This window comes from Gymnoscopelus braueri (genome assembly GCF_963280865.1).
Source record: "Gymnoscopelus braueri genome assembly, chromosome: 12".
In the NCBI taxonomy this organism is placed as follows: Eukaryota; Metazoa; Chordata; class Actinopteri; order Myctophiformes; family Myctophidae; genus Gymnoscopelus; species Gymnoscopelus braueri.
The window spans coordinates 53596209-53619051 of NC_137614.1; the positions used below are offsets into that span (position 1 = coordinate 53596209).

A 22843-nucleotide genomic window follows, 5' to 3' on the forward strand; every position below is an offset into this window, starting at 1 on the left:
ATGATTTGCATAAATTACCAAGATTTTTCCAAAAATATAGCAGATCTACAAGCTCACAGCGCGGCACTATGAGCTTGTATATCTGCTATTTTTGAATAGCCAAAGAAATCTTAAAAATGCACACAGATGCGTTTCCGGTCTTAATGATTAATCGCAATCATTTGTGTGACAATTAATATTTTCTAATGGTGACACAGCCCTATAGTTTATACTGTTCAGGTGTGATCCAGGTACGTACCGTGTGGGGTCTCCCGCCGCGTGGTTGAAGATAGCTGGTATTAATAGAGCCGCGTAGGTTGTATGGCACCACGTCCCGAGCACCGTACGCCTTGTATCTCGGACGGAGAGCGTGCGTTGGCACCGTTATACGTTTCAGCTCTCAGGGCTCGTTGCTGCGTCAACTCCATCGAGGTTCCATCTTCAAGCCCCTTGTCCTGAGTTACAGACACTCTATTACCAGCTATCTCCTGATGACTCATCCATCCAGGACCTTCACTGTAGAACTCATACAGCGAGTCAAACGCTGAGTCATAGCTAGAAGCCATGACTCAGCGTTTTTAACTCACTGTATGAAGTAGATTTAGTCCACTCTGCAGAAGGTCACCACATGATTAACCTGCAAGACACAGATATAAACCAACATTACATTTAAAATATTGTATAATAATAACAAGTACAGTAGGCTATAGTGCAGGGGTGATGCATTTTTTCGTAAATTAAATTTGTCATTCTAGTATGTCACACAAAAGTAGCAAAAATAGCTGATCTACAAGCTCAGAGCTTGTAGATCTGCTATTTTTGCTATTTTGGAATTGGAATCCTGAATTATTTTTTGGGTATTTTTTAATTGGAATCCTGAAAAGTATATTTTTTAATTTAATTTCAAATGCATTTAGTTATACTTAAGTTAACTTTATGAACTTAAATACAAATACATTGGACATAGTCATTAAACTAATAATATAGACTGAAGTAATTAAAGCGGGTCATGTTTGCATGTTTGGAATCATAACAGCTAAAATCAATAATATAATCACTATTCTGATATTAACCTGTGGGCCGCATTAAGTGAAGGTGAGGGCCGCATGTGGCCCCCGAGCCGCCAGTTGCCCATGTATGCTATAGTGTTAACCCTTTAAGACCGGGAATGCATCAGTGTAACCACTTTAACTATTATCTTACACTTTGGCTATTCAAAAATAGCAGATCTACAAGCTCATAGCGCGGCGCCGCGCTATGAGCTTGCAGATCTGTGAAAGATGTGCACATTTATTTTACTCGAATGTTTGCTTCTGGGGGGTCCCTGGAACACCACATTTTGAGATGGGGGTCCACGGCCAAATACATATCATTTTGGGTGGTCCTTGTCCTTGTCATGAAAAAGTTTGATTATAGCAACATAAGTTCCTTTCAAAAAACTGTTTTTAGATTTAGAAGACATTTGTAGAATCCCCCCAGAAGCAAATATTAGAGTTAAAAATGTTGGCTTTAAAACATATGTTTTGAAAAATGAGCACAAATGTTCATGATTTTTAAAAAAAATAGCAGATCTACAAGCTCGTAGCGTGCGCTACGAGCTTGTAGCTCTGCTATTTTTGAATAGCCCAAAGCATAAGATAATGGTTAAAGTGGTTCAACCTCTCGTCCTATTTGATCAAACTACAGCGTCGCATAAAAGCATCAACAGTAGCAGATCTACAAGCTTGAAACGCACAAAGCAACACGTTTTGAGCTTGTAGATCTGCTACTTTTGCCATTTTTGAATCCTGAAAAGTAACAGTTTTGGACATTCTGAGGTTTCCTCCCGATAGAGACGATATTATAGTTTCATTTTAGCATTGGATCAAGACTCACATTTCTTCTTATCGATTTTGATATTTAGTTTAGATGACTTATTCTCCTGCCTGAGTGTTATTTATCTTATGTTACAATTTAGCTCAGTTTAATCTCTATCCTTAGGCTTTTACATTTGTTTTGTTCTAGATATTTTATGAAAAGTATGAAATGTGAAAAGTGCTGTACAAATAGTTTCGTTATTATGAATGAATGAATGAATTAGTTTATTTCGGTCATTAAGCCATATGATCTCATCTATGACATTCTTGACACTCCAATAATAGTGTTTGGAGTTAGTTCCATGTTAAAGTCTCAAACATCTTGATAAATGTATATTACTCTAAAATATAACGTGTTTATCGCAAAGCTACAGATGTTATCTCACCATACGGACCCTTTATGTTCAGTAATATTCCGTATTATTCAATGAATAAATGTTTCAATCTGGTCTGTCTGAACATCACTGTATATATTATTCAATGGGTGTAAGTGGCGCTGTTGCAGCAGGTGAACGCCGGTATTACACCCCATGTAATCCAGGAAATACAATGACGTTCATCCACAGACGGGATTAAAACACTTCTTTATTAAACTATACTGAATATTAACTGAACACTAACACCCCGTATGTACGGATAACATCTGTGGCTTTAAAATAATCACTTTATATTAACAATGTATACATAAATGTAGACGCACGAGCCGTAAACACAGAACCACAAACCATTTGGTAAAGTGGCGCTGTTACAGCAGGTGAACGCAGGTATTACACTCCATGTACATGTGGAAATAGAACGGCGTTCCGACACACACGGGATTAAAACGCGTCGTTATTCAACTTTACGTAATATTACGGAACACAACAGACCCGTATGGACGAGTTACATCCGTGGCTTTGTGTTTAAACACTTTATGTGTTGGATTGGGTTCATTTATGGGGATTTATGAGCCGTTTAAAAATACTAACAAACATCAGACTCGATCACCATAAATACAATCCCTGACCGTCTTGATCCAAAGCTTAAATAGATTATAAACGCACATTAATGTATATATGTCGGGATTAGATCTAAAAAATAAACCTCGCAGTGAGTGAGGTTTAAGGTTTAAACTTTAGGTGACAATTTAGTTTAGTGATCATGTGGAACAAATATATTTGTTTGATGCTATAGCCTTGAATCAAGACTATCATAGATTAATTTAATCGATTTAGACATTTGCATATTATATCTATGAAGTAAAAGTCAAGACTCGATAAAAATGACTAGTTTGATGCATTTTCTCCCTCGGTTATAAAACATTTCACATATTTGTCCATATTTTGTCACACTAATTCACAGTCCTACAACACCTCGAATGCTTAAATAATAATAGTGTTAAATATTATTGGATAAAAACGTGTCATGTTGATATAAATTACCTTCTACAGAGCACAGTGGCGCTGCTGCAAACCAAACTTTTCAAATCAAGCAGCCGTGGTGCGCCTGCGTCCAATTTAAACCCGTATTCACATCCGGTCCAAAGCCCCGCCTACTGGATCCGGTGGGTTGAACACGTTCACCCAAAATGGACATACCATTTCCGTTTCCGTTTTCTGACCGGATCTTCGAGTCAAAAAGCCACAAACGCCACATTTTTATACTTTGGCTATTGAAACATATCAGATATACACGCTCACAGCACGTCACTTCGTGTCATGCTGTGAGCTTGTAGATCTGCTATTTTTTCTAAATGTTTTGAAAAATCTCGAAAATGTTTGGAAAAGTTTGAATAATGTTGAATTTCTTAACATAAATCTTCTGTTCTGGGGGTCCCTGGCACAACATATTTTCAGATGTGGGTCCGTGGCCAAATACACACATTAATTTGGGGGTCCTTGAAATGAAGAAGTTTCAGAACAACTGATTTATAGCATTTATAGCAGCTATGATAATCTCCAGACAAATGTAGTGTCTGCTGATGGCCACTAGATGGCAGCAGTTTTCCAGTCTGTCCATGACAAGTCACTGTTCTAGTTTTTAACTCTATTAATGCGTTTTATAACTCAATTAAAGGTAGGGTAAGTGATTTTCGTTAAAATAAGTGTGAAATAGAGTGTTTGTTCAGTAAAAGGAGACTCTCCAGTTCTTTATAAAACAGAAAATACATTTTCGTTTCAGGTTCAGTTTCATTTCCAATTGTATCCAATCAGGATAGAGAACTCAATCAGGATATAGATTAAACAAGTGAAATTGGAAGTGATGACACTAAGAAATGAGCAGGCAAAATTAGAACTGGAACTCTTCGCTTAAAAATGGGTACTTTCTCCTGATTGGCTGAGATTTTGACACCTACCGGAAAATGTATTTTCTGTTTCTATTTTATTAAAGAGCTGGAGACTTAAAGAGAAACGTGGAGACTCCTGTTACTGAACAAACACTCTATAGCAATGATTACTATCAGAATATAGAGCTTTAACCTTTTAACAAAATACTTTTTGTTTTAACCCAAAAATATCACTTACCCTACCTTTAATATGTTTTATAACTTTATTAATGTGTTTTATAACTCTATAGTAATGTGTTTTTAAACTATTAATGTGTTTTATAACACATGATTATGTGTAAAGGAGACACAGTTGAACAGACTTGACTTGTCTCTCTTTGATTTTTTCAAAGAGAGATTGATTGATTCCGATTGATTGATTCATTGATTGATTGATTGATTCCGATTGATTGATTGATTGATTGATTGATTGATTGATTGAATACTTTATTCAGAAGTTTGCAGAGAAAGAAGCACATGGAAGTACAAGGTCAACTAAATAGGATTGAAAAAAGCCCAGAAAAGCCTAATGGTTTGTTTCAAATGGGATCCTCTGGTCCTCACGTCATGCACTCAGTTCATGGAGACATTAAATGACAGACATATATACACTACTAGAGGGGTCTTCAATGTTTTCAGCCCAAGGACCCCCTAGTTGAGAGATGAAGCAGGGACCCCCTCTATATTGTATACAATTTAGTTTCAGCTTAAACTTTTTTCGTTGACTTGGTCTGCTCTTTTTTCCCTCTACACCTATAACTCTTTGCCAAAAATAGCAGATCTACGCAGCGCGAGGCGTTGTGAGCTTGTAGATCTGCTATTTTTGTCTAAATTTCTCTTCATAATAGGGATGCTACGGTTGAAGTTAAGGAAAACATATATATCACACAAAGATTTTGGCGGACCCTCTGTAGGAACTCTGAGGACCCCCTAGGGGTCCCGGACCACCCTGTTGAAGACCCCTGCACTACTATGCAGAACATCATATGAACAGTTTAAAGGTATATATATATATATATATATATATATATATATATATATATATATATATATATATATATATATATATATATATAGTACAGTACTTGAATATGTTGAACATTGTGAAATCATGAGACATTCTGCATAATGAGTACTTTCTACTTTTAGTACTTTAAGTACATTTTGATACCAATACCTTTGTACTTTTACTCAAGTAAATTTTGAATTTCAGACTTTTACTTTTAATAGAGTACTTCTACATTGCAGTATTGGTACTTATACTTAGGTAAAATATTTTAGTACTTTTTCCACTACTGCTGGCAAAAGTGTGAAGGAGTGCAAAACCCTACTCACTTTCAAAACTGCCCTAAAAACACCTTCATGAGGCTGTATTTCACCTAAAAAACACCTTCAGAAGGCTGAAATTCACCTAAAAACACCTTCATGAGGCTGTAATTCACCTAAAAACACCTTCAGGAGGCTGTAATTTAGCCTGGTAAACCCTCCCTCCGGAAATCTCATTTCTATTTGATTCCAGGAGTGAGTCTGGCCTGATCCGCCTTTCTGCAATATTGGCTGTGTATGGGTCCTGTACGCGAAACGGACGAGCCTATCAGCGTCGTCGCTCATTGTTCTGTGATTGACAGCTTACGTTGGCCAATCAGGTGGCGAGTTCGAGTGAGCCCAAAACACGAACGGCAGCCATCTTTTTCTTGTCCGCTATATTCTCCGCTATTTTTTTACTTCTAAACTTCTATTTTGAGGCACGGAATTTACTTATAAGATATCGTTTGGATAGAATTTAGTTGTTTAACTTCATATATGTGGTCAATTAATCATGACAGAGCCTATTTAAAAATAAAAATTTAGAGAACCGGTAGGGGCGGGCAGTGACACCCATGTATCCGAATAAGGCAACCCATTTTGGGCACGGCCGTCTCAAATGTCCCGTTGCGTCACATTAGACTGGTGAACTGCTGATTGGCTGAAGGGGAAAAATTATCATTGGCTGAAGGGGTTGTCAGTCGACGGTATTACTCCCGCCCAACTCCAGCCCACAGCCAATATTGCAGAATGGGCGATAAGGCCAGACTCACTCCTGAAATCAAATGGAAATGAGATTTCCGGAGGGAGGGTTTACCAGGCTAGCTGTAATTCACCTAAAAACACCTCAGGAGGCTGTAATTCACCTAAAAACACCTTCATGAGGCTGTAATTCACCTAAAAACACCTTCAGGAGGCTGTATTTAACCTAGAAACATCTTTGAAGAACAACCAATGAGAGCCAGCGACACGTTGTTTAGCAAAACATTCTCAACCAATGAGAGGCAGCGACACGTTGTTTAGCAAAACATTCCTAACCAATGGTGAAAGCTACAGCACCCATCATTGTACCCTTTACGACAGGGTAGGTTGGTCCTCCCTCTCTGAGAGAAGAGATAGGCACTGGTATCAGTTTATTTTTAAGGCTATCGATGGGAAGGTTCCACCCTACCTTACATTACTATTAGAATGAAAAAAAAGCACTTACCAGACCCGCTCAAGTGACTGGCTTACACTTGAGGTCCCACCTGTTCAGTCTGAACTGGGGAAATCTGCTTTCTGCTTTGATGCTCCTATTTCATGGAACACTCTACAACTCACGCTAAAAGTTAATGCCCCAATATCCTATGGACAATTTAATCACCTGCTCTTAAATCTCCCTACCTCAACATGTAATTGTTTTTAACTTACAAATGTTCTGTTATGGTTTATTTTGTTGTTTTTGTGTTTTATACATGTGCCTTATTTGTTGATTTTTGTGTATGTAATCTCGTCAGCATTGCAAATGAGGGTAAACCTCAATGCTCTTTTCGAGAATAAATAAAGATTTCAATCAATCAATGAGAGGCAGCGACACGTTGTTTTAGCAAAACAGTCTTTTTATTAGAAATATCTGGTATAAAAATGATACATGCTCTACAACATTTTCATATTTTTCTCTATAGATAATCCATAAATATCCCAGGCACTGTAATAATTCTCTTTTTTTTGTATAGCTTTCTTTTTTGTTTTGTTTTAGTTTTTTAAATAAGTTCAGTACATATAAAGCAGACATGATCAATCCATTTTTAATAACGTACATTAAAACTTGCCATTTAATTTCTGTCAGCACTTACAGTACATACTCAATTGTTTTTAATTTAAATGTTTTGCAACACAGACAAAGTGTTTGGGAGGGGAAATACAAAGGGGCATTTTACCGTTTTAAAACACTTCTGGATTCATTTTAACGTCACATCTGGCTCCTGTGATTCACCTCAGACACTGTTTATGTTCCTTGATTCAATATTTAGATATGTAATATTCATCTGATCGGACACGCACCCTTCCTATATGAACCCATTGTAACTTCAAACTCGATGTTAACTCAATTTTAGACTAATTTAAAACACACGTCTCTGCTTCTAGTGACTGATATTGTCCTTCTAATGAATGTTAGACTCATTAAAACACACGTCTCTGCTTCTGGTGACTGATATTGTCCTTCTAATGAATGTTAGACTCATTAAAACACGTCTCTGCTTCTGGTGACTGATATTGTCCTTCTAATGAATGTTAGACTCATTAAAACACACGTCTCTGCTTCTAGTGACTGATATTGTCCTTCTAATGAATGTTAGACTCATTAAAACACACGTCTCTGCTTCTGGTGACTGATATTGTCCTTCTAATGAATGTTAGACTCATTTAAACACACGTCTCTGCTTCTAGTGACTGATATTGTCCTTCTAATGAATGTTAGACTCATTAAAACACACGTCTCTGCTTCTAGTGACTGATATTGTCCTTCTAATGAATGTTAGACTCATTAAAACACACGTCTCTGCTTCTGGTGACTGATATTGTCCTTCTAATGAATGTTAGACTCATTAAAACACACGTCTCTGCTTCTGGTGACTGATATTGTCCTTCTAATGAATGTTAGACTCATTAAAACACACGTCTCTGCTGCTGGTGACTGATATTGTCCTTCTAATGAATGTTAGACTCATTAAAACACACGTCTCTGCTTCTGGTGACTGATATTGTCCTTCTAATGAATGTTAGACTCATTAAAACACACGTCTCTGCTTCTGGTGACTGATATTGTCCTTCTAATGAATGTTAGACTCATTAAAACACACATCTCTGCTTCTGGTGACTGATATTGTCCTTCTAATGAATGTTAGACTCATTAAAACATTGTGTGCCATAAACGGTCCGGACCGTTTTAGCCAATTTTAGTTTTTAATATATTTTTTCATCGTGGGGCGCTCTAACGAAACTTTGGGATCATCCAAGAACTCCTTGGATGATCTCCTCTAAGAAGGAGAGGCCGGATGTGGATCCATGCCAAAAAAGCTTCCTCTCGTCCGCTCCCATTCTAACTCCTTGACTAAAAGCTTAATATCTCCATTTCTTTTTAACGTGGTGGAAACGAGCCGTTTTCGATGGGCGATCACTCTGCAATGGAGGATCGCGGTAGAAATATTATAGTTCCAGGCGTTAGTCGGGACCCTCCACCGCTGTGCACGCAGCGTCTGTTTACATGCGCGTGCGTCCTCGTTGTGGCTTCTACAGCACACAACATATCAGCGTAAATGGTAATGCCAGCACTAATGTGTTGAAACACCAGCCTCTGCTTCTGATGACTGATATTGATTACGTGTGAGGGGACCTTACAAAATAATAATAATAATAATATATAATAATATATATATATATATATATATATATATATATATATATATATATATATATATATATATATATATATATATATTGAATCAAGCAACCTAAAAACTGAGCTGCACATAAAAGCCTGCATAGATGTTAAAATGACCCCGAAGCGTTTTGAAGTGAAATAGCCCTTTAAAAATGTAACGGACAGAGGAGGGTAAAGCAGGAAATCATCAAATTTCACAAACAAACACAAACAATCCCACAAAATACTTTATCAAAACATGGAGGAAAAACAACGTTTGTGGTCGCCAACACCTCGGAGCGCAAGAGAAAGTTATAGTTCAATCAATCAAAATGTTATTTTGTGTCGTTTTGTTATTTGTATTTTGTTCATTTGTTTCCTCGTGACTCGTGGACCTGGCAGCGGGTCAAATTCTTCATTACATCATCAGTATGAGACTGACATCATCAGTATGAGACTGACATCAGTATGAGACTGACATCATCAGTATGAGACTGACATCATCAGTATGAGACTGACATCATCAGTATGAGACTGACTGACATGCGACAGACACGACAGCTTTGCCGATGATGGCAAAGTTTATGTAAATGACACACATTTGGATTGGCTGTTTTCGACAGCCAATTAAAACCACTCGAAGCCCTATTTTATTTTTTTGTCGTGCAAAAAATTGCCGAACTACGAGCTCACAACGCCAGTTCGTAGTTTGGCTGTTTTCGCTTTAAATGACACGCCCAGAAACAGGGATGCCAAGTTGACGACTGGAGAAAGAAAGAAACAATTGTTATTACTGTTATTATGTCATAATAATATTATGTTATTACTGACATCTGCTTTGTGCTGCAATGGATCCACTATTAAAATATTACAATGGATCCACTGATCTCCAAGTCCTCCTGCCTAACAGAAGTTACTGTATGTGTAAAATGAGAAGAAATGTCAGAGATCAACAATGAATCCAGAATGAAGCAGCTGTCCTTAAATCAGTGGTTCTCAATGATTTGCATGTTAAGGACATCCACATTAATATGTACTTAAAATAAACATCCAATTAATTGTGAACTTAAATGTTGACGTGTACAGTATGCTCTGTGAAACATATACTGTGTCCTGTATGTATGTATTTACTGTAAAATACTGTATGTAGTGCAGTACACACATATATACTGCCTACTGTATATATTCCAGGTTGTTTTGACTGTTTTTCATAATATCATTGTAATCCCTCCCCAGCAGGGGTCAGTAATGAGCCCAGTGGACACACCAACTGTGGCCTCCCCCCAGCAGGGGTCAGTAATGAGCACAGTGGACACACCAACTGTGGCCTCCCCCAGCAGGGGTCAGTAATGAGAACCATTATGACAAACATGTTGCATTCCAAAGACGTTGACGTAAACACAGCACACAGTTAAACACGTGATGCAATGCCCACAGCATGCTCTAGATGGCACTGTACACAACAAGGTTCTCTGAGAGGAAGGCTTCAACATCATCATCATCATCATCATCGGGCACCCATTTTCACCTGAATCTTCATATAACTGGTCCTAATGCTCATTGTATCTTCATATAACTGGTCCTAATGCTCATTGTGTCTTCATATAACTGGTCCTAATGCTCATTGTGTCTCATTAGCCTCGCGTAGCCAGTCTGGTGCTTCCATTAGAACGTTTTTTTTCCCCAAGGGGCGGGATCAAAACATGGCCCTCGACGCAATTGGTTAGACCTACAACCAACTACCAATTACAGTCTCCCATATTGGCCCTGATTGGTCACTCACGTCTTCTGGAGCAGGAAATGGATTCTCTATGGAGCGGTGCCAGACCCAAATCACAGAGTGCACATTTTTTTTGCACTCACAGATTGGTCTGGTCCCAGGCTAGTGTCTCATTGACTCTGAGTCTGTGTCTCATTGGTTGGCTGTGGACAGTTCAGAAACCTGCCTACCAGTGACATCATCGACAGGGAATCCAAGCTAATAATCTGCAGGATTTCTATTCCTGGGAAAGTTAGAATGCTACAATAAAAGCCATTGTTCTTGCATTAAAGGGATAGTTCACCCCAAAAAAAAGAAGAAAGTATGTTCGTACAATTACACACCCCATGAAGCCTTGAATTCATGGATATTTTATTGTTTTTGTCGCATTCCTGAGTCAATAATTTGATGACCGGCGGAAAGATGCTAATGTATACGGTAGGAGACACAAAATTGACACGTTGTGTCTCCTACCGGAGCCGCCGCCGATCATCAAATTATTGTCTCAGGAATGCGACAAAAACAGAAAAATATCCATGAATTCAAGGCTTCATGGGGTGTGTAATCGATAGAAAGAAATGAATTTTGGGGGTGAACTTTCCCTTTAATACACAATGAATAGTTTACTTTGAAATGACAAAACCTGCCTACTGATGATGTCACTGGTAGGCAGGTTTCTGAACTGTCCACAGCCCTCCTCTGAGACACAGAGTGAGTGGAACAGAAATGATGCCATCTAGGGTTGTGCCGATATATCGCAATACGTTTTCGTGACGATATATATCGTTTTGGTGCCGTGTCATTGTTCCGACGGCGCATTGTTCCGACGGTTACTAACCCTATACCTAACCCTAACCCTATACCTAACCCTAACCGCACGCGGAAGCCACGTAGTCGGAGTAATGGGATGTCGGACTTATGGGCAGTCCCCAACGTTTTGGCGTTTTTTTTGTTGTTGTGTCGTGTATTTGAGGCAGTAAACTGCATGTTACCGGGCTGGTTGGTTGTAATAAAGTAGAGGAGAAGAGAAGACGTCCGGACCAGGTTCAGAATCATTCAGTGGTTCAGCATCAACAAACAGCATCATAGCAACAGCAGAAGGAGCCGAAGCTCCCCCAGCCTCACGGCGTGGTCAGTACGGAGTTACATTTTAGTTCACCTTTTATACTGTAGGTAGCTCACATTAGAATACAGGCGGGTCAGAGAATCCCCCCACCAGTTGATCAAGGAGATCAAGGAACATCTTTGAACATTGTCTCTCTAGCTGCTTCCTGCATCCTGCTCAAGGTGTGACCAGGATGGGGCCATTCTCTGATCAAACGGTCTTAACAATAGAGATGTAAATGGCCATTCACACCCCTGCACTCTAGGCTACCAGTTCTGTAGACATTTGGTCAAGATTTCATCTTAACTTCTGCTTTTGTCTTGCATACTGTTCATAATATGAGCAAATAAGGGCCAATATACGACAGCTGCAATAATAACAATGCAAAAACATAAGTATTTGTTTGCATTTGCTTTTTCCCCCCATATATTTTCATAATAAAAATGTTATTCTCGTATTGATATCGTGAGCCCAATATCGTGTATCGTATCGTATCATGTAATGAGTGTATCGGCACACCCCTAGTGCCATCTTATAATGAGCATTAGTGAGGACCAATTCAATTCAAGACAGGTTGAATATGGGTGAAGTGCTCCTTTAACTAGTTGACCAATCAATGATGATGATGGGTGTAGCACAGCTCCAAGTTGTCTGAATGCATTCAACTCATTTTTTAAATATAATAATTATTATAATTTTTTCCCTGTTAACATAACAACACAAACGACTCAGAGACAAAGTGAACATGTTGTGCTATTAGAACACTTCAGAGGGACAAGAACAGACTGTAGGGGGCGCCGTGTGGCCGCTTCCAACCTGCGTCATGGAAAAGTCACGACAAAACGCTCGACACGTTGCGTCACCAACGGTGAGGAAGAGGAAAAAACGCACTCAATCACACCCTCCCCGCCCGTCCGCCCGCACATCCCAATCCAACACCTTTTCTGTTTCTTTTATAGTTGGCGTTCCAAGTCTTCGCCCGATTATCCTCTAAGGAGAGGAAAACAAAACCAAACCAAACCAAACAACATCCATTCTGTTTTTTTTTAAAGATTTTTTTGCATTTTCTATGGAGTGAGAAATCCTGTCTTTTTTCCCACTATCCTGGTATTTCCCGGTTCTGCAGAGGCAGCTGAGAACTCCGTCGGTATTTATGGTTACGTGGTTCTCCCACGCGGTGCGGTGGTTTTTCCCCCGCGGTGCGGTGGTCAGGTGGTTTTTCCCCCGCGGTGCGGTGGTCAGGTGGTTTTTCCCCCGCGGTGCGGTGGTCAGGTGGTTTTTCCCCCGCGGTGCGGTGGTCAGGTGGTTTTTCCCTCGCGGTGCGGTGGTCAGGTGGTCCCTCCTCGGCAGGCAGGCAGGCAGGCAGGCAGGCAGGCAGGCGGTTCCGTTCAGCTCGGCAGTGGGTCCGACATGTCGACGTCTCCCGTGGTGTTCAGATGGCATGGTTACTGTAGCTGATGTACGTCTGCTTAGAGGCCAGTGCTAGAGGAAGAGACAAAGTACATTTCACTGATTACTGAAGTGCATTGTCTTTTTTTTTGCTTGAGTATTAGAATCTTTCGGGATACTTATGACTTTCACTCAACTACATTTAAAAGACGCATCTTTATATTGCTAAGAATGGGGGGGAAAGTGCATTATTAATTAACCACTTAAGCCCTATTTCAAATATAAGGAAAGTAGCAGAGCTACAAGCTCACAAACGATTGTGAGCTTGTAGCTCCGCTATTGCCATTATTATTGATATATTTTAGGAACCATGAAAATAATGAATGATGGAAAAATATTACAACACATGTGGGATTGGACGAAGTGTAAATTAATCTTGTTTCATATTTATGACCCGTATCGTCTCTACAGGGCGGAAAAAGTCCAAAATGTTTACGGTGAAAATAATCTGTGTTCCGACAGGGAGCCAAATTAGTTATTATTTCAAAAGCTCTTGTTAATAGTTTTCATTGGTTAATACATATTTCATAGCCTGTTTCATAACTTTTTCTTTTTAATTCCACAAGAGGGCACTCTAACACAACTTATAGGAATGATCCCTTGACTCTGAGAGAAGGAACGGACGGATTTGACGTCATCCTAAACAACGTCACTTCCGTCCACTCCTATGAGTGCCTTATTCAACGGGCGATAGCAACAAAATGGCCGACCGCGGTACAAATGTTTTTGCTCCGGTGGATAGAAGAGACCCTCCCCCTCCCCCCAGACACTCTTTGTTTACTTCCGTGTCGACAACGTGGCTTCCGTGGCTCTCCAAAGATCGTCAATTCAAGGTAAAAAAACCCCCACTGGCATGGGGATGAAAAACGATGTTTTAATCTCACACTGTCAATGTGTTAATAGATAGATTAATGTTATATTTTGACCCCGCAGGTATCATAGCCCAGATTAATGCTACAGCATGACTCTATCAGTCTGCTGTCAGTGGAAGCGCCGGGTGCAGCCGACCGCGACCAACCAGCCTCATTTATATGAATCTATGTGAATGTATATGAATATCAAGCAGTGAGTTACATTCATCATGATCATTATATCTGTCTGCAGGGTTAGAGAGGTGATTTCTGCTTCCGTAGGACAAAATAAACACGTTATTTTGCAAATTGCTGCTGTTGGGCAGAAACCTCGTATCTCCATATTTCAGGTTTTTTTGCTTTTGTAAATCTTCTTTGTCACACTACAGCGTCACACTAAAACAACATATCTACAAGCTTGTGAGCTTGTAGATTTGTTTCGTTTGACCATTTATGAAAAACAAAAGGGAAAATGAAAGTGTGTCCGTGTGTTTTTATAAATATTGAACCAATGAAAAGTTTTAACATGAGCTCATGAAATAATAAGTACTTTGGATCCATTGGAGCACAGCTTCTTTTTTTCCCGCCCATTTTTTGAAAAGTACACCGGCTTCGGATGCTGTCAATGCACTGAATGGGACTTTATCACGTTTAATCAGACTATTGATTGGTCTAAGAAGGTGAGACACTGACCTACCGACGGGGCTCAGTAGGTGTTTTGTCGTTATTCTGTGGGTTGATGAAAGTTGGGGCAAACACTCAACCCCAAAACATGATTTACCATTATGTGCCTATGGGTACATAACTCTATGGGTATATAACTCTATCTGTACATAACTCTATGGGTACATAACTCTATGGGTACATAACTCTATCTGTACATAACTCTATGGGTACAAAACTCTATCTGTACATAACTCTATGGGTACATAACTCTATGGGTACATAACTCTATGGGTACATAACTCTATGGGTACATAACTCTATGGGTACAAAACTCTATCTGTATAACTCTATGGGTACATAACTCTATGGGTACATAACTCTATGGGTACATAACTCTATCTGTACATAACTCTATGGGTACATAACTCTATGGGTACATAACTCTATGGGTACATAACTCTATCTGTACATAACTCTATGGGTACATAACTCTATCTGTACATAACTCTATGGGTACATAACTCTATCTGTACATAACTCTATCTGTACATAACTCTATGGGTACATAACTCTATCTGTACATAACTCTATCTGTACATAACTCTATGGGTACATAACTCTATGGGTACATAACTCTATGGGTACATAACTCTATGGGTACATAACTATCGGTACATAACTCTATCTGTACATAACTCTATCGGTACATAACTCTATCGGTACATAACTATCGGTACATAACTCTATGGGTACATAACTCTATCTGTACATAACTATCGGTACATAACTCTATCTGTACATAACTCTATCTGTACATAACTCTATCTGTACATAACTCTATCTGTACATAACTCTATCGGTACATAACTCTATCGGTACATAACTCTATCGGTACATAACTCTATCTGTACATAACTCTATCGGTACATAACTCTATCGGTACATAACTCTATCTGTACATAACTCTATCTGTACATAACTCTATCGGTACATAACTCTATCGGTACATAACTCTATCTGTACATAACTCTATCGGTACATAACTCTATCGGTACATAACTCTATCTGTACATAACTCTATCGGTACATAACTCTATCTGTACATAACTCTATCGGTACATAACTCTATCGGTACATAACTCTATCTGTACATAACTCTATCGGTACATAACTCTATCTGTACATAACTCTATCTGTACATAACTCTATCGGTACATAACTCTATCGGTACATAACTCTATCGGTACATAACTCTATCGGTACATAACTCTATCGGTACATAACTCTATCGGTACATAACTCTATCGGTACATAACTCTATCTGTACATAACTCTATCTGTACATAACTCTATCGGTACATAACTCTATCGGTACATAACTCTATCGGTACATAACTATCGGTACATAACTCGAACAGCGCTGAGTCGGCTCAAGCAAACGTCACAACGTTCGGCACGGTAACTCGCTCGCTTTAGCTCGCTCGGTGGTGCCTCTCGTTGCTCAAGTTTGCTTGAGACGGCGCCATACAAAACACCTACTGAGCCCCGTTGGTAGGATCAGTATCTCACCTACTTAGACCAATCAATAGTCTGATTAAATGTGATAATGTCCCATTCAGTGCATTAACAGCATCCAAAATGGGTGAAAAGTGGGTGACCTGCACGGTTTCCACACATCAGAGATCAGACGGGGTATCGTATCTAAATTTCTCAGACGGAAATTGTGAAGAGAGGAATTTTGGATGGTTTTGCAGAAAGACTTCCCTTCTGAAAAACCCTGATAAGACCGAACTGCAATGTGCATCGATTTCTGCCGGACAAGTTCACTCCTCGCTAATAACCATCCATTCTAAAATCCATAGACTTGGAGGTTTGCAGAAATTACATTATTGCAAAAACAGTGATGCAGTTTTGTTGAAGGGGAACCGTGTCAAAGTCTGACATAAAATCCTACAGTTCTATTCTGAGGACGGGGGGGAAATGTGACTCAACACAATGTTCACTACTTTGGGTCCCGGGACAGAGAGACATCAAATTGATCTTTTCTTTTTTGGGAACCAATGCTGTACACTCTAGAAGTAATAGACCATATAGTGCACCATTTGGGTCGGAGACCAATTTTTATGGGTCGCGAGTAAATATTGCCTTTTTTTCCGTCTCCTATATCAAAATAATAATAATATAGATTTCTTTAAAGTTTAACCCTTTAAGACCTGAGGCGATTCTTAAAAATGTTTTCTAAATCCTAAGATTTTTCAAAAATAGCAGATATACAAGCTCGTAGCGCGGCACTCGGTGCCGCGCTACGAGCTTGTATATCTGCTATTTTTGAATAGCCAAAGAAATCTAAAGTGACACAGATGCGTTCCAGGTATTAATGGGTTAAACAAAATCACAACTTTTCATCAATTCCAAAGATTTTCAAAAGTATTTCATGAATCAAATGAAAACATCTAATCATTTCTAAAGTAGAGAAAATAGATGATCTACAAGCTCACAACGTGGCGCATCGTGAGCTTGTAGATTAGCTATTTGCACTACTCTGGGTCCCGGGGAGACATAATTGCTTTCTTTTGGGTCTGGAGCCAAAAAGTTTGGGAACCAGTGATATAGACTATAGAAGTATAGTACTCATTCATCATGGTCGTGTTTTACACTATAGAATTATTAGTCATTCAGATGCAAAGTCCTCAACCAGCATGCAAAGACCCAACATGTGTGTTTGTGCACCAGGCAGCCATGCAGTGGTTCAACATTTTAAACTGGAGGAACGTAAACAGAGACGTTCTACATTAACCACTTGAACCCCAGCATCCTGAAATAACACTGCTCACCAAGTATGAGTTTACTAAATCAGGGGTCTTCAACGTTTTTCAGGCCAAGGACCCCTTTAGATGAGAGAGAGATGAAGCAGGGACCCCCCCCCCCCCCCACTACATGCTGGATTCATGTTAAATGTGTGTGTTCAGACATTTAACAACTTAAACCCTCAATTCTTTGTGAACTTGACATTTGGCTCGGTACTTGGTCCGCTCTTTTTTGCCCTTCTACACCAAACCTCTTCGCCGAAAATAGCAGATATACAAGCTCACAACGCGTCGCCTGTAGAAACAATGGAAGCAGGAAGGATTGAAGCTGGCAGAACCATCCGTCTATCTGTAGCCTCGTCCACTCGTACGTCGTGTCCCATTACTGATGATTCCTTCTCTTTTAGACGGAGGAAACTAAGGGCGGCTTCACACTGGATCCGTTTGAATCAAACCGTTTCCGAGTACGCTTGGCTGGCCAGCATTCACACTGGCCAAGACTCGAGACCATTTCATTTAACAGTAATGGTAAATATGTGCCTCATGGGGGCGCTGTGGACTATGGGGCTTTGGGAGATAGAATGTGTGATAGAAAGGCGTGACGTGACCAATGTGTTTTTTTATGGAGGGTGTCGGGTGTCATTGGGAGGCGGGGCCACGGTGCTCTGGGCGTGTCAGTGGGAGGCGGGGCCACGGTGCTCTGTGTGTGTCAGGCAGAGTGAGCGTGAGCAGACAAGAACCTACATGTTCCGTGTTGGTTCTTTGATTTAGTTTAAATAGCTCTATATTTAGTGATAGTATTCATCAGTGGTGGAAAGTAATTAAGTACATTTACTTAAGTACAATTTTGAGGTATTTGTACTTTCCAATACTTTTACTTCTACTCCACTACATCTGAGAGGCAAATATTGTACTTTTACTCCACTACAATTATTTGAAAACTTTAGTTACTAGTTACTTTTCAGATACACATTATTACATTAAAAAAATACAATAACCACTTTAGCCTTATTGTATACATAGGCTATTTGAAAATAGCCGATCTACAAGCTCACAACGCGTCGCATCGCAACGCGTTGTGAGCTTTTAGATCAGCTATTTTCAAATATTTGAGTACTTTTACTTTTGGTACTCTAAGTACATTTTGATTCCAATACTTTTGTACTTTTACTCAAGAAAATGTTTAATTCTGGACTTTTACTTGAAACAGAGTATTTCTATATTGCAGTATTGATACTTTTACTTAAGTAAAATATCTGGATACTTTTTTCCACCACTGGTATTCATTGTTATCCATCAGGAGCTGAATGACTGAAGCTCCCTAGGAAGCTCCTATGAATAGTTTCTCTCTCCTGATTGGCCGTAAATGGGCGACACCCACGGTATCATTATATATAGAGCTTTAAACAAATCATACGTTTGTTAAACCAAAACATTATCACTTTAAACTAAAGGGTTAAAAGCGTCCAAACATCCAGTAAAGCGAGAAGGATGCAAACAAGCTTAAAGGTTCTAGTTTTACCTCGAGGGGCTACAGCCCTTCACTGGGCTCTGGTCCCTCTGAGAGACAGGGTACAAAAATACACCTTCAGTTTCATAGTGTTTCTACACAGTCTGATAGACAGGGTACAAAAATAAACCTTCAGTTTCATAGTGTTTCTACACAGTCTGATAGACAGGGTACAAAAATACACCTTCAGTTTCATAGTGTTTCTACACAGTCTGAACCACAGGGTGAAAAAATACACCTTCAGTTTCATAGTGGAGTCCCTGAAAAAAGAAGCTATAAATGTTATGATTGTTCTTCAACATTCCCAGAGGTCCTGTTAACATGGTTAGATCAAATAAATGTTAATTAGTGTTAATGAACTAACCTGTTAACATGGTCAGATCAAATACATGTTAATTAGTGTTAATGAACTAACCTGTTAACATGGTTAGATCAAATAAATGTTAATTAGTGTTAATGAACTAACCTGTTAACATGGTCAGATCAAATACATGTTAATTAGTGTTAATGAACTAACCCAGAGGTCCTGTAAACATGGTTAACAGATCAAATACATGTTAATTAGTGTTAATGAACTAACCTGTTAACATGGTTAGATCAAATACATGTTAATTAGTGTTAATGAACTAACCCAGAGGTCCTGTAAACATGGTTAACAGATCAAATACATGTTAATTAGTGTTAATGAACTCACCCTGCGTCTCCAGGCTCTCACACAGCTCACTCTTAGCCTCTCCGTTGGGCCTCAGGCCTCCTTTGGGGTTGAACTTGTTGGACATGGTCGCCGCGGTGACCACGGCCTTCAGGCTGCGTTTGCGCTTGGGGACGTTCTGCTCCGGGTGGACCAGGACCACGTACACCTTAGGCATGTAGAGCATCCCTAATGACACGCTGGCGCTCAGACTGACGCTGATGGTCAGGGTGGTCGTCTGGATGTATAGCTGTAGAGACACAGGCAGAGACATCATGTTCCACAAGAGGGCGCTCTAACGGAACCTAGGAATGATCCCTCGGATCACGGATGTGACGTCATCCCAAAAAATGTCACGTCCGTCTCTAGGGCTGCACGATATGGACAACATCTACTATCTCCATATTTATGACAAATATTTCAATATCGATACGATATACGATATTACAGTTAAAAAAATCATATTCTATATTTTAAGTGTTTCAACGTCAAATTATTAAAAAAAAATGTCAATATCACTCTTAATGTTAAGTGCTATTGGGTCCCACACCTTGTTATTTGATATTCTAAGTGTAGCAACAACGAAAACTAAGCACTCTTCAAAAAACTGACTATCTATTACAAGTCAGTATCACTCTTAACTTTAAGTATCCCACACACACACACACACACACACACACACACACACACACACACACACACACACACACACACACACACACACACACACACACACACACACACACACACACACACACACACACACACACACACACACACACACACACGCACACACACACACTCGCATGAAAGAGAGAGAGAGAAACGGAGCGGTGGTTTATTTACTGGCTAAAACAAAGGCATGTTGCTCGCTTTAGCAGTGGACGAGCGGGGGGGGGGGGATTTATATCACCGATATCGTTGTCTTTTGCGATACTGACATCGCGCACGTTCATCGTTCATACCGTGATAACTATAACAATATATCGTGCAGCCCTACTTCCGTCCACTCCTATATTAGGATTTGCAGACAAAAACACTTCTCTTTTTTCTTTGGTGAAAATGAGCCATTTTCAACGGGCGATAGCAACAAAATGGCCGATCGCAGTAGAAATGTTTTTGTTCCAGTGGATAGACGAGACCGGAACCACGTAGACTTTATAGCAGGGGTCTTCAACAGGGGGTCCGGGACCCCTAGGGGGTCCTCAGAGTTACTGCAGGGGGTTTGCCAAATCTTTGTGATAGGATTTTTTTTCTTTTTTTTTACCATAACCACTTGAGCCCTAGCGTCCCTTTTCTGAGGAGAACTTTAGCCAAAAATAGCAGATCTACAAGCTTTATATGTTGTTTTTACTTTTACTCTAGTACAATTATGAATGCAGTACTTTTACTTGTAAAAGAGTATTTCTACCAGAGTATTTCTAGGTTTAATTAGTAACACATCAGTGTATTTCTTCCCCCACTGCTGTGTGTGTTGTGGATTATTTATATTACTTATTAATTATAGTTTATGTCCCGTATAGATTGGAGATGTCGGGTTGATTTATCACATGTAATGTGTGTGCCAGCTGTGACCCATACAGCTGTTTAGATGAAACATGTCTCCAGGCAACACACACACACACGCACACGCACGCACACACGCACACGCACACACACACACACACACACACACACACACACACACACACACACACACACACACACACAAGAAATGCCTGGAAGTTTCCTTCACATTATGCTAATCAGCTACAGTAGATCTGACAAGACTTTTGGCTTTTGATGCAGGATTCTGTAGTGTACGCTACAGTAAACATAACAGAACTGCATATGAAAACATATTACTACTATAAACATATTACTGTACATTATTATAAACATATTACTGTCGTTACACAACTAGTAATGAGGATGTTTATAGGTCTGTTTGTATTTTTTTTATTGCGTCTATACTCATATTCGTCCGCCAGAGGGCGCTAATACAGCAAAACACAACCTTACCACTGATAGTCTCTAAAATAACCATTCTATGTTTCAGTGACAGTGTGTATTCTCTTTATTCTGCACACACGCACACACACACCCCGGTTTCTCCTGCACACTGATCCAATAGAGCCTGTTCGTTCGTTCTAATGTTGACCTTAAACAGGATGATTGATCCTGAGGCGAAGCCGAGGTGTTTAATCACCCTGAGGGGGTTTGTTTCTAAACAACGACCGTCTCGCTGTCAATTATCCCGCTTATTACACGGCTACTTAATAAATAAATGTATAAATTGACCCAAAAGTAACAACCACACAAAGTATTTCCTTGCTTACGGTAATGAAAGTATTCTATAAGTGTTGCTGGCCGTCCGTCCAGCGCAACACGGTCGCCTCGGAAAACAAGGAAGTGTTGATCAAATAGAGAAAGAAGTGGTCACTGCATCGTCTGTTTCTCTCTTCAAATGTTTTCAAACACATTCTTGAAAGCAACGTTTAGTTGTAAATGACACGGTGTGTTTGTTTACATTGCATTGCATTACTTATTGTACTTCAGCACAGTGCTTGAGTACCTAGTTACTTTACACCACTGCTACACACAACTTTATAGCAGTGTGTTTCTATCCACACACACACACACACACACACACACACACACACACACACACACACACACACACACACACACACACACACACACACACACACACACACACACACACACACACACACACACACACACACACACACACACAGTGTGTAACTAGACACATAAGTCCTGTATATGTGTTCATGTGGATAATCATCATTATGATCAAGACCAATGCACACAGCATCTTCATAACTCATGCTTTACATACTTTCATAGTTTTTCTTTATTATCCTGATTGTTTTCTCGATTACCCCTTAATTACATCTTCCTGCTACAATGCTGAGTAACAACAAAAATAACATAAAATAAATAAAATAATAATAATAGTAACTAGGTCTCCGCCAGTACTGTTCTTGATTAATCCTGTCTTACCTATTTATATTACATATTGTCACGTGTCACTTGATCAATGTTACCTCACTTCAAAAAACATAAATGTTTTTTTGAAGTGACACACCTATTTATAGGATTTTATTTCGTCATGCGTCTCGCTAGCCAATCAAAAGCATTGGTGACAACATAT

At 39.5% G+C, this 22843-nt stretch overlaps 1 protein-coding gene across 1 annotated transcript in view; it reads right to left on the minus strand.

Moving 5' to 3' along the window:
• Nucleotides 1-13144: 13144 nt before the first annotated feature.
• LOC308097523 (metabotropic glutamate receptor 4-like) overlaps nucleotides 13145-22843 on the minus strand; it is a gene marked incomplete at both ends in the record, with an annotated part of 111432 nt that continues 101733 nt past the window's right edge. Inside the window, 2 exons of the mRNA XM_080445342.1 lie at nucleotides 13145-13194; nucleotides 19690-19936. Coding sequence (XP_080301468.1) covers nucleotides 13145-13194; nucleotides 19690-19936 — 297 coding nt within the window. The remainder of the gene's footprint in view (nucleotides 13195-19689; nucleotides 19937-22843) is intronic.